Source organism: Equus asinus, chromosome 1 (genome assembly GCF_041296235.1).
Source record: "Equus asinus isolate D_3611 breed Donkey chromosome 1, EquAss-T2T_v2, whole genome shotgun sequence".
Taxonomy (NCBI): domain Eukaryota; kingdom Metazoa; phylum Chordata; class Mammalia; order Perissodactyla; family Equidae; genus Equus; species Equus asinus.
In genome coordinates this window covers 113,115,221-113,127,793 of record NC_091790.1, presented here as the reverse complement: position 1 = coordinate 113,127,793, position 12,573 = coordinate 113,115,221, and the positions used below count along the sequence as shown (strand labels likewise).

The 12,573-nt window shown below is 44.8% G+C and overlaps 1 protein-coding gene across 5 annotated transcripts in view; it reads left to right on the top strand.

Annotated features, from left to right (window-relative positions):
* Positions 1 to 12,573, top strand: part of MAGI2 (membrane associated guanylate kinase, WW and PDZ domain containing 2) — a 1,256,398-nt gene that overhangs the window by 1,196,244 nt on the left and 47,581 nt on the right. For 2 of the 5 annotated variants that reach the window (XM_070506108.1, XM_070506104.1), the window contains one exon: positions 3,585 to 3,673. The exons of the other annotated variants lie outside the window; for them this stretch is intronic. In XM_070506108.1, the coding sequence (XP_070362209.1) occupies positions 3,585 to 3,673 (89 nt within the window). The remainder of the gene's footprint in view (positions 1 to 3,584; positions 3,674 to 12,573) is intronic. 5 annotated transcript variants of the gene reach the window in all.

Sequence of the window (12,573 nt, the reverse complement as noted above, 5' to 3'; positions counted from 1 at the left end):
ACCTCCACTGAATCAGACCCTGGGAGAGGACGGCTGTCAGGCAGAGCCCCAGGCTGCATCCTGCAGAGAGCGGGATTCTTCCTGGCCAAAGGCTCAGGACCGCTCTCTGCAGCCTTGCTGCCAACATGTGACTCCCACTGAGTGCCTGTTCGTGGAGTCAGAGGCAGGCACTTCCTTAAGGAACACACAGCTCTGAGATTCCTTTCCCCAGTGCTCAGGCAAGACCTCATTGATTATTTTAGGTGTTTTCAGGATGAGGGTGAACTCCATTTCGTCACATTATTTTACTGGAAACCGTGGACTATAATGACACCCTTTCTTTTTGGCTACGCTTAAATGATTTCCAACACGCATTTTTCTCTTTAAGGATATATTAAGCGACCCCCTTTCCCAAGTCCTCACTTATTAGGTATTTTAGACTCTGATAAAATATATTACACCACTTAGTAACCAAGAAATTTACCAAGAAGAACCAGTTTAGCTGTTGAGACCCAACCTTCCTCAAGTCCCAAACACTTGAGTTGTTGGAAGAGATGAGTGAATGAGGAGATATCTTTCCCAAACCCACTGAGAAGAGCGCCCACATGCATCCTGGAAAACCTGAATATTCCAGTTTCTCCAGTAACCCATCCTGGTGCATCATATTTTAGGCTATAATGAAACCATTCCCTTTCTCTCCCCAACACAAAGCTGAGCTCTCCCATGAGAGGGCTGCTTCCACAGAAAGCCAGGGAGAGGAGACGCTGCTAGATACTGTAAGAACATTGCAACAGACCTCAAAGAAGTCACAAATTCAAGAGAATGTTTTTTACATGGCGGGGGGGGGGGGAGGGAGAAGTAAAGATCAAGGATCAAGGTTAAGAGGAAAGAAAGATGCTTCCTGGTTTTGAAGCCACACGCGCACACACACACACACACACACACACACACTTGAGTGATTTGGCCCAGGACTCTATTTTTAAAGCACCCTCCCGGGGAATTCCCCGCCCTGGAGATTGATGGATGTCTCCCCTCTAGCTCTGTTGTGAAGGCCGAGCCCAGGAGGTTTGACTTCTGGTTGCTCTCTTCACATCTCCACAGCCTCCCACTGTTGGCGTGTGCCTCACCCCCTCAACTCGGCTCTTCCTGTGCCTGTCTAGTCTGACTTAGTCTCCCTTCAAAAACTTGCAACCATTAAAACTTAAAGAAAAGAGACTAGATTTTCCTATTTTCCATCTCAAGCCTTTTTGATGGTCTGGCTCAGCTCCCACCCTCCTAATGGAGGACAGTCTGACCCTGGGGTTCATAGCATGAGAGCGTCGGTTCAAGATCAGCTGCTAACCCCTCAATTAGATCCATTCTGATGCTGGAGCTAAATGCTGAAGCTATTTTCCCTGTTGTCTGACTTTCTCTTGTCTTGAAGTGGAGATGATGCTGAAAAAGTTTCAATCCCTATGAGGGAGTTTGCCAGCAAAACCCTGCTATCAAGGTGCTCAAAATAGAGTCCAGTGTATAGAGACAAATTCTTGGGTGGGTCCAGCCAACTGCCGTAACAAGAAGACATCAAGTGTCCAAAGCATCCTGTCAGAGACAGCCATGCCTGCTGCCCGGTCCTAGGACTCCCTAGCCAATAACTCACCAACATGAATCTCTAAAATAAAGTCCCTCAAACCCCTCATTTCTAGTGGAAGAAATAGTGAGTCCATAAGGCAAGATTTCTGTTGTTCAAGAACTCTGCCTGTGGCCTTGCTCAAAGATAGGATGGCCCATCTGACATCCTGTTCTGGTAAAGACATCCCGGTACTTCTTTTTAACTGAACTCCCTCGGTCAGGACCGAAGATGAAATTATATAATGCCTTACTCCAGGCTTGAATTACATGCTCTAATTGTAGCAAGATCTCTAAACTTTGAAAATCACTTCTTTAATCTGCTATGTGGGTTCAAATTTTCTTTAATAGAACAACACACTTAGCCCAGACTGAACAGCTGTTAACTATAATGTGGCTCAGACATTTGCTTACAGAATAACGTGCTTTTCCACTTCTGTAGAAGTCTCTGGTCTTTTCAACACGCGCTGTCCAACAGATAGGGACCCTGGCCTCACTAGGACCCTGGGTTTTAGGGCTGAACATCTATACTCACAATATGTGCCTTAAACGTGCCTGGCACAGTCTACAACTCTCTATTTTTCACATTTCCCTGTAGTTCCTAGCCGAGCCTTCACAGCAATTTATTTCCACCACGTTCTCAGTCTTTTAATTTGACCTTCTGGCCATGAGGTTTCCTAGCACATGTGTCTTTCAAGCCCAATAAAGGCCACATTAAAAACCGAATAAGAGCTTTCCTTGTGTGACACTAAAACAGCTTGATGGTTTTTGTACGAAATTACTTGCATCTTGGCAGGCCTAAATGATAAACTCAATTAATAAATCCTGAAATTTAATTTTCACTTCTGACACTCATTGTTAAGCATTCGTTTCCTTACCACCGAGAGGTTCTACTTTCCATTTAACCTCGGGGTGGCAGTTGTCACCTGTGAGTCTCCCTTCCCGTAGACGCACACCAGGCCACGAAAAACACCATGTGTGGCATAATCGGAAATCTACATGGAGTGCTATCCCATTATGCATATTGAAGCTGTGTACACACAGCACCACAGATGGACCAAGTCAGGCATTTAGATGGGGAATATCCTCCGTAGGTACCGGAAAAGAGGGAATCAGGCCTCAAGGTGTCTGAGCTGCGTGGATTAAGTTCTTCTGACCACACTGACCTCGCATCCCCCTTCCCACACTGTGTGGAGCTGAGACAACACAGTAGCAGGTGCCACATGGAGCAGCTGCTGCATCTCCCAGGGGCCAGTCTCTCCGAGATTGTTGACTTAGATATTCCAGAATTTCTAGTACCCATCTTTGTGTTAGGAAAGAACTAGCCCCTGAGCTGACATAGACCCAGACCAACACAGCCACTCAGAGGCTGGCTTCCGAGCACAGGCTCTTCAGAGGAGAACAGGCTGGACCTTGCTGCACTTTTTTCAGCTTTATTTTTTTCCAGAAAACAATTACAGCCAGCAAGTCAACTGTGAACTCTGAATATAAATAAGCAAATTGTCAGAGGTGAGGGGAACTATAAGAATTTACGAGACTATTAGAGAAAACATAAATATAACCATGGGCACACCATGTCTTTGAGAATTTTTCAAAATTTGGAAATGATTACTGTGACTGACTCTCAAATGACAGCTGATATCACTAAAACTCTTATCACTATGAGGAAATTCTGCAAAAATTCTGACATTATCATTTCAAATTTTTTTTTTTAACATTTGTGCCTCCTTAAAAGCACCTCAGGGATGCCCTCAATATTTTCAGAAAAAAATCTACTTTTGGAATACACATGGAGCTCAGTCTTTCACTAATTTCACTGCTGCATGCTTGATAGGGTTAGCTTTACTTAAAGTCTTTATTCTTACTGCCTAGATAATTTTTATTCAGCTGCTCTAAACATACTAAGCAATCTTGATTCTAACAGTAATAATATATCTTTGTCACTGGTTCTGTTAATTCTAATGATTGGTCCTAGGCTGTTCCTCCCCTTCCTTTAGGAATGGTACCTTCCAGTCTCTCCATGTGCATGAAAAGTGACAAGCATGGGTCCCCATATTTCTACTTATTGGGCCACCCTAAAGACACGGTTTGTAAAATCTGCATGAATATTATCTTTCTCTAATGAGCTTTGGTTTTGCATATGTTTTTAACTGATGTATAATGCTCTCTCTTTCATAGTAGCTTGTCTAATTACTGCTAGATCTCTGGAAAATATTTACAGCTGAGACCTTATAAGTGATGAGGATAGGGTTTGTGGGTTCATGAAAATCTGAGATGCACCAAATTCCGGGAGTCCAGCCTAGAACGGCCCCCACAGGACGGAAGGGTGGGGAGGGCACAGCAGAGGCAGCGCTGGCCGAGTTCTGCCCCACACACTACGGAAATTCCTCCCTTAGCTTCAGTGCAAACCCCGAAATTGATTTCCGCTAAGCCCAAGTTGGGAGGGTGCCAACCCAGGCCACCCTGTGTGCCCCAGAGAGCCAGAGTCTCTAGACCTTCAGGCCCCAGGAACTCTGAACTCCACCTGGCATCACGGTACAGTCATGCATCGCATAACAACGGGGATGCGTTCTGAGAAATGCATGGTTAGGTGATTTTGTCGTTGTGTGAACATCACAGAGTGCACTTACACAAGCCTGGATGGTACAGCCTACCACATGCCCAGGCTCTATGGTACTAATCTCAGGGGACCACCATGGTCTCTGCGGTCCATCGCTGACCCAAACGTGCGGTGCATGCCTGTATTTCCCTGCCTGCTTTGTGGCAGTTCCCCACCCAGGACTGCATCTCCTCACTTTCCTCCCTTCTTACTCAGCAATGCAACAAGTTTAAGAGAAAAAAAAAAAAAACAAAGCCCCGTTGTGACTTTTTTGAAAGTACTCATAACTTTGTATCTGAACAGTATTCACCACTATTTCAAAATGAGCATTCTCAAGTGTTGGCTATATTTTAGCCTAACAGTTGGTTAAAATTCTTAAGGAAAAAAGTGTCTTATGTATAAAGAAAGGAGAATATAGATGGTAGCCTTGCAAATATGATTCAAGCAACTTCTCCCCACTCAACTACATTCCAAGCATGGCTCATGTCAAATCCTACAGTGGGCATGTGTCTACTGCCACAATTTAAAATGTCGGTCTGACTTTTCAACAGAAATTGATACTCATGCTCCGTCCGCACAGTTGGCCATAGAAGCATGAATCAGACAGATGCATCTCTCAATTCTGGTTTGACTTTACTCCATTCACACCATCACAGCCGTGGCTAAGCATCTCTCCACCAAAGTCTTTTGAGCTAGTTCTCTGATTTTTTCCTGAAATATGTTTTCCAATTGTTGAGGATCCTGCTAGTTGCCATCCAGGATTGATTTAAATTTAACATGAAAGATAATACTATTCACTAAGTGAATTACTTAATTGGCCTATTGCTAAACATTTCCTTATCAGTTTTATGCTGCTATAAGTATCCATACACACACACACATATACACCATCACAATCTTTCCTTGAGGATGTCTACAAAATCAGAAGTTTTAAATGTGTCATTTGTCTAAAGTGTCTGTCTTTCCAGGATAAGTTATTGATCAGGGGAAACCTAAATTAGGGCATTAAGAAGAAAGCTGCAGTGTCCAGGAAAAGGTGTAATGCCGTGGCATAATTATTGGGAAATCTAGTCCAGTGACCATGGTTTAAAGAGGCATGGATTTCTGTCTCTGAGAATAAAAAGGTAGATGCCTGCCATATAATTTACTTTAAATAGTCTGTAATCCATGGAGGTGAGGGGACCTGAATTAATCAATCCACTAGCGTCACTAGCTCAATAAAAACAGAGAAACAGGAGGGGCCTTTGTGGTTTCAGTTCAGTTCCACCAACATCCATCAGGCACCTTGCTGGGTGTTAGGGACATGAAGTTTAATAAGCGATCTCTGCCTCTGTGCATTCACAAGCAAGTAGGGATGACAGGGAGAAAATCAAGTAATGGGACAAGTAGAAATTGTACCAGCAAAGGTGTGAGACGAGCCCAAAGGACTCTCAGCAGGGTTGTAGAAGATTCTAGCCTACCCAAGAGGTGATAGTTCAGCTGGGCCTTGAGTGACAAGTGTGATAAGGTGGCCTTCATGGAGCCTAAATGGGGAGAGAGAGGAAGGGAAGGACAAACACAGAAGCGGGGCTCTGTGAGAAAGGGCCTTCTAGGCCAAGCCAAGGAATTCCTGTTTTACGTGATCAGATGTCAGCAAAACATTAAGTGGGAGGGTAAAAAAATATCTGTTTTTGGTAATATACCTCGATAGTATTTGAGATGGATTTTATAGGAAACTGGAGGCGGTGAAAATGTTACTGTAACAGTTGAGGCCGCTGATGTGAGGACCAGAATCAGGGAAGTGGTGGTGGAAATAGCATGTTGGGGATGGATTTTTGCAGATAGTTCAAACGTTGCACCGATGGGAGTAACAAAGCTTGACGAATAATGACCATGAAGGAAAGGAGCAGGGGGAGGATTGCGGCCCAGGGCTGGGTGCAAGATGACGCCACACAGGTGAAGGGGCAAGGTTAGGAAGAAGATAATGAGGTTCGTTTTGGACTCGTTGGGTTTCAGATGCCTGGAGGACGCTCAAGGGAAGCAGCCCACAAACAGGGCACTTGGATAAGGAGCTCCAGGGCTGGCGCTGGGGCATCTGGGGAGCCCCGGAGAGGACGGCTAGAGCCTTGAGTGGGGATGAGCTCTCCCAGAGAGACCCTACCGTGTACAGAGGGCGGAGAGGCCAGGGGACACGGTCACATTTGAGTGGCAAGTAAGAGACGCTGATGAAGAAGATCAGGAGAGGGAATCTGAGTGGTGGGACTCTCTCCAGAAGAGAAGAGAGATGGAGCCAGAGAGAGGGTTTCAGGGAGGCTGCTGGGAGAAAGACCCATTTTCTAGACGAAACAGTGGTTGCTGTGTTCTGAGATGGACTGGGGAGGGGGTTAGGAAGGGGGCCAAGGACTGGAAACACCCTTTCCTGCCTGGTGTGGTACGGGGCCAGGGGCATGGCCCTCAATTAATGGCAGCTGTTGTGAGGATCCCATGGGTAGTAAATGGCCTTCACCTGCTACCTTCCTCGCCACGGCCCTCAACACAGGCCTTCCCCACACGCTGCCCCCATTCTAAGCCACGCTGGGAACCCACCCAGTGAGACCACCCAGTGAGATCACTGGGGCTCCTCTTTAGCTCCCGTCACGGGGTCAAGACCTGGTTTTTCTGGTTTGTTTCTTCAGAGGACTGGAGTAGGCAGGGTACAAAGACGAATAAGACACCATCGCTACCCTAAACGAACTCCATATATAGAGAAAGGGTACTCATTGTTTACAAAAAATACTCTTCAATCACACTTTTGTGGAAATCATTCTCAAATGTACTGTGTTATTTCCCTGATGTACAGAGTATTCTGAAAACAGACAGGCTCTATTTAATTTCCCTCTTTCTCTGACACTTCGCCCTTTGAAATCTGGATTCCAACTTCAAGACTCCAGTGAAAGTGTCCTCTCAATGATCACCAGTCTCCCCATGGTGACAAATCCAATGACTGATTCAATCCTTTATCCCCTTGAGACTCCTTGCAATAGTTAACACTGTTGTTCAGTGTATTCACTAGATTTCCTCTTACCTCTCTGATTGCTCCTCTGGGGTCTTCTTCTTCTCTCTTCCCATCCAGTAACACCCCTCCCCATCCTCTCCCTCAGGATCTCATCTGCTCTCACAGTTCCACCTGTCCCCACTGTGCAGATAACTCCAGTCTGTTTTGCCATCTCTGACTTCATTCCGCAGCTCCACCCCAAAATTTTCAAGTGCCTGTCCAACATTTCTACCCACGTTTATGCACTCAAAGTTGTATTCATGATCTTCTTTCCTCCTGAAATACTCCTCCTCTTGAATCACCTAGTAATTAAACAACCGTCAACCCTCCTTGTGGCCCAACTCAGAACCCTCTTGACTGCCTTCCCTAATCCTATACATACCACCTGTTCCCAAATTTGAACGATCTTACTTCTCTCACTTCTCACATCAGCCCTCTCCTCCATCCCCGTTGTCATTCTGCTCCGTTCAGGCCCACTCCACAGGGTTAAGTAGGCTTCTACCTATTTTCCCTGCTGCTATGGCCAGTCTTCTCTGCTCACTGACGCCAGAGCAATTGATTGTCCCAAAGGACTGTCCCACTCAAAGACCTTTTCCACACACACACACACAAACTTAGATGAGTTCCCGGAGCCATCCCTAAGTTGGCCCCATCCAAATCAGTTTTCTCTCTTATCTCCCACAATACCCTATTCCATATCTGTGCTCCAGCTACACTGGAACACTTGCCACTGTCCTATTCTCCCACCTTCATGGCTGGGCATATGCTGATCCCTTGGCTTGGAAAACTCTTTCCCCAAATCATGTCCTCCTTCAAGATCAGGTCAAAGGCTGCCTCCTCCATGAATCCTTCCCCAAGTCCACTGATCAGAAGTAATCCCTGAGTCCTCTGAAGTCCCAGAGCCCTTATTCATCCCCCCCTGCCCTCTCTCACTCTCTGTTGTGTGTGGTTATCAAGGTCCGCATGCCGCCTCCCCTTTATGGAATTCAAATACTGGGTGTTCCCCTGGGTTCTTAGTATGTGCTTTGCAGAGAGAGTGAATAAGTAAGTGAATGAGCGCATGGAAATCTCGCAGTATCACAAGGTCCTCCTTCAGACAGCAAATTTCAATACAGGTTTTTGTCGAGACAGTTGCAGAAGGCGGACAATGATGGTCCAAATTTCCACTGACCCTCTCAACCCAATCCAAAAGTAGGCTTTTGGGGTTTTTTGTTTCGTTTAAATAAGTTCCTGCCTATCTGCTTATTTTCTTATAATGTATCTCTTTCTGTTAAGAGTTGAGTGGAGGAAAACTGGCTAATTGAATGTTCCAGGTAATTGTTTCTGGTTAATGTAAGGTTTATTGTTTCTATAAAGTGTTTTCTCTCAAATTGTAGTTGTGACCTATGTTGTCAGCACAGACTGTAATTTACCGTGCCAGGGTTGCTTCTTTGCTACAGAAATGCCATGCATAATAGTCTCCTGGAGCTTTCAGGCTACCGAGAACTGTGGAACAGGCGCTAATGTTAGCTCTGTCCGAATGGGATTACGTACCTCTCTTCCTGCTGTGGAAAAGGGGCCACTGTGAAAAACTCTTCAAGCTCCCTTCCAGCCTCCTGAGTCTATACCAAGTTCAACCCAGTTTACCTATCATACGTCAGCCATTGTTTGATGCTGTAGGGACTACAGAAAACAAATGTGGCATTGTCCCTCCCCTCGAGGAGCTCTGCATCTCACTGAAGAGCCAAAAAGCTCACTTGGAGCAAATACAGTCCGAACCCAAATAAGGGAGTTTGAGACAAGAGGGGAAAATAAGAACCAGAATGGTCAGATGGGGCTCCTTGGAGGAGGCTGGATAACCCTTGAGGAACCAGGGGGCTTGGGATGAGCAGAGAGGAGGGCAAAGGGCTCTACAATCCAAATAGGAATAGGATACTGTAGGTGATGATTTTGATGCTAAGAAGTGAATGAGATGACTAGAGCATAGTGTTCCTGCCAAAGAGGGAGGAAAAGTGCAAGAACTTTGAAATGCTTGGAAGAGGCTGATGTCTGGAAACCAATGGCAATGAGGAGGCAGAGAAGATTCTCGAGCATCACACTGACAAGGCCAAAGAAGTGTTTTAGGGGTGGTAGAAAACGTTTGAAAGTGTTTTCAATCCTGGCTACCCATTAGAATCACCTGGGGAAATTGCATTTTAAAAATACCCACAGAGGCTCCTCCCCAGGCCAATTAAACCAGAATGGTGGGGGGAGTGACAGCATTTGTGCTTTTCTAAATTTTTTTCATGCGCCCTAGGTCAATATAATGAGCAGCCGGAGTTGAGAATGACTGGTACATCAGATAAGGACGTAGGTCAAATAAGGAGGCTATTACAGTAACCTAGGAAATGCTGTAATGAGGTGCCACAAACAATAGAAGTGAAATACGAGAGAGCTGACAATACTGAGTCTTGAAAGAAGAATCACTAAGACTTGGTGACTGATGTTCTAAAGGGAGTAAGAGTTGGGGAGGACTCAAAAATTATCCCCAAGTAAGACCTTGAGTACTGGGGAAGAGGGCAGAGCCATTGTCAGGAAAAAGAAATAGGAAAATTCAGAAATGATGCCATTAATGAGCTGGGTGAACTTTTAAGAGTTACTTAACTTCCCAGGGTCTCATTTTCTCATTTGTGCAATGATAGGGTTCGGTTATATGATGAGGCAGTTCTTTTCAAGTACAAGGATTGAAAGTAATGTGAGTGAACTAATCTGGGGGTAAAACGCCATGTTGAATCTTAAGATGTGTGTGGACGTTCCAATTGTGATTCACAACAAGCAACTGCATCAGAATCGTGAGTCTTTGGCAGGAGAACCAAAAGGGCTGATGGAGTCCTTAGAGAAGAGAACAGAAAGTTGGGGGAGAGGGGAAGGCAAGCAAAGGAAACAAGAATACAGAATTCCCCTCGTTGCCTGCTGCAGGCTCTGTGTCACCTCCTTGATACCCTGTGACATAATCCCACCTTTGATGCATGGACACAATCATTTTTTATATGACCACATGGAGTTGCTTTCATACACTGGGTTTTTCTGGAGAAAGACGGTCTCTTATTAACATAGCGCCTTCAAAAAAATGAATTGGATCATTTTGTGATTCATTATGAAAATTCACTGACACAGAAAAAGAATTCTTAATGTCTCTTTTTATATTCAAGATGTCTCTTTTTTTCATCTAAAATGCCAGAGGGGAGAAAAATTATCTTTTCCAAGTGAAATACATCTGTTCAGTTGGCCTTTTCCCATTATATCCATCAATAGCTTATTACCCTTGGGCACACAGCAATCAATATCTTTAGCTTGTTTTCAAAGTGAAATATCAGGCAATGCCAAGAGAAAAAAATCTCAATGCTTACTCAGCATGTAAGTGAAATGTTGATTGCCTTTCGGTTGTCAAATACAGTAAAACAGGTGTCCCCATCTTTCTATACTCAGAGCACTTGGGCACCTAAAATTTCTCACTAGAAACTCCTGGTTGTGCTATGGTTGAGCCACAAAGATGTACAAATGGCCAACAAGCATGTGATAAGATGCTCAACATCACTAATTATCAGGGAAAGGCAGACCAAAATCGTAATGAGATATCACCTCACTATCAAAAAAATAACACAGAAAATACCAAGTGTTGGCAAGGATGTGGAGAAATTAGGAACACTTGTGCCCTGTTGGTGGGAACTTAAAATGGTGCGGCCACTGTGGAAAACAGTATGGCGATTCCTCAAAAACTTAAAAATGGAACTCCCGTATGATCCAGCAATCTCATTTCTGAGTACATATATCCAAAAGAATTGAAAACAGGATCTCAAAGAGGTATTTGCACATCTATGTTCACTGCAGCATTCTTCACAATAGCCAAGAGATGGGAGCAACCTAAATGTCCATCATCGGATGAACGGATAAAGGAAAGACGATGTATACACAAAATGGAATATTATTCAGACTTTTTTAGAAAAAGGAAATCCTGTCACATGCTACAACATGAATGAACCTCAAGGACACCATGCTAAGTGAAATAAGCCAGTCACAAAAAGACAAACACTGCGTGATTCCACTTATATGAGGTATCTAACATAGTCAGGTCATAGAAACAGAAAGTAGAATGGTGGTTGCCAGGGGCTGGGAACAAGGGGAAAAGGAGAATTCTTGTTCAACCGGCATAAGGGTTTAGCTTTGCAAGATGGAAAAGTTCTAGAGGTCTGTCGCTCAACAATGGGTATATAGTTAACACTTCTGTACACGTAAAATGGTTACGATGGTAAATTTTATGTTATATGCTTTTTACCAAAAAAAAAAAAAAAAATGCACGGGGCTCTAAAGAGAACCAGCATCTCTAAGGCTTGAGCTGAGTTCCAAGCACACAGGCCTTCCCATCATCTGAGCTTTATTTTGTAAATTGCACTGATGTTTAGCAGCCCCCAGAGCAACTAGATGAGCGGAGATGAGTTTCTTAAAGGAGCCGTCAGCAGGAGAGAGGCCCTTCTCAACACCTGATGAGCATTCGTGTCAGCGTTTTGTTTGTTATGGTAGCTTGTTGCTACCATTTGGGTTCTAGCCTTCGTTTGGTTGATTTGGAATGAGGGCTTGGCATCGGAGCCCCACCCAGGGCAGGAAGGAAGAAGGACTGCATTTGGAGAATAGGGAAGTGCCCGACTCTGGCCATGTTTCCGTGGTGTATTCATTTACGTTGCTTTGTATCCCGCCTTCTATCACAAAGGCTTCTTTGAGGCAGCAGCTGAGGGTCAGTGGGAAGGAGGAGTGCCAGCTGTCCTGCCAGTCATGTTAAGCAGAAGCTTGCAGAACAGACAAATGCTAATAGAAGACAATCCCCGTTTCCCACCAAGAAGCTCCGTGACGAGGGAAAGGCATTCCCACTCGTCTTCATCGGGGCCTCAGGTGGCGGGTGATGGCACTCACCACGGTGAGAGGGAATGGAAATGGAAACGCATTGCCAGGTTCTTTCATATTGCAAAATGAGACGTGGAGGTCATCCGTTGTGCCTTTCTGTGATCTTGTTTCTCATGAAAAATGTTGCTGAGTTATTATCTTATCTGTTTTACCATTCTTTAGCTGCTGGATCAATTAGCAAGCCCAGAGCCCTATGCTAGCCAGCCCCTGAGAGAACTGTTTGCCTCCTGACGACAGAGCCAGGTGTACCAGCTCAGCTAGGCCACGTTTCACACCCAATGGTGACTTGCCTTGCATTGTATGAATGAGTGAATGAGAATGCATGAATGAATAGAAAGGAAATAGCAGAGTCAGCCCCTCCCTCCAGAAGGTTATGGTCTGTTAGAAAAAAAAGAAAAGAAGTACTCCTGTGCCTGAAGGAACTTAAAACTCATTGTGGCATAAGAACATGGCACAC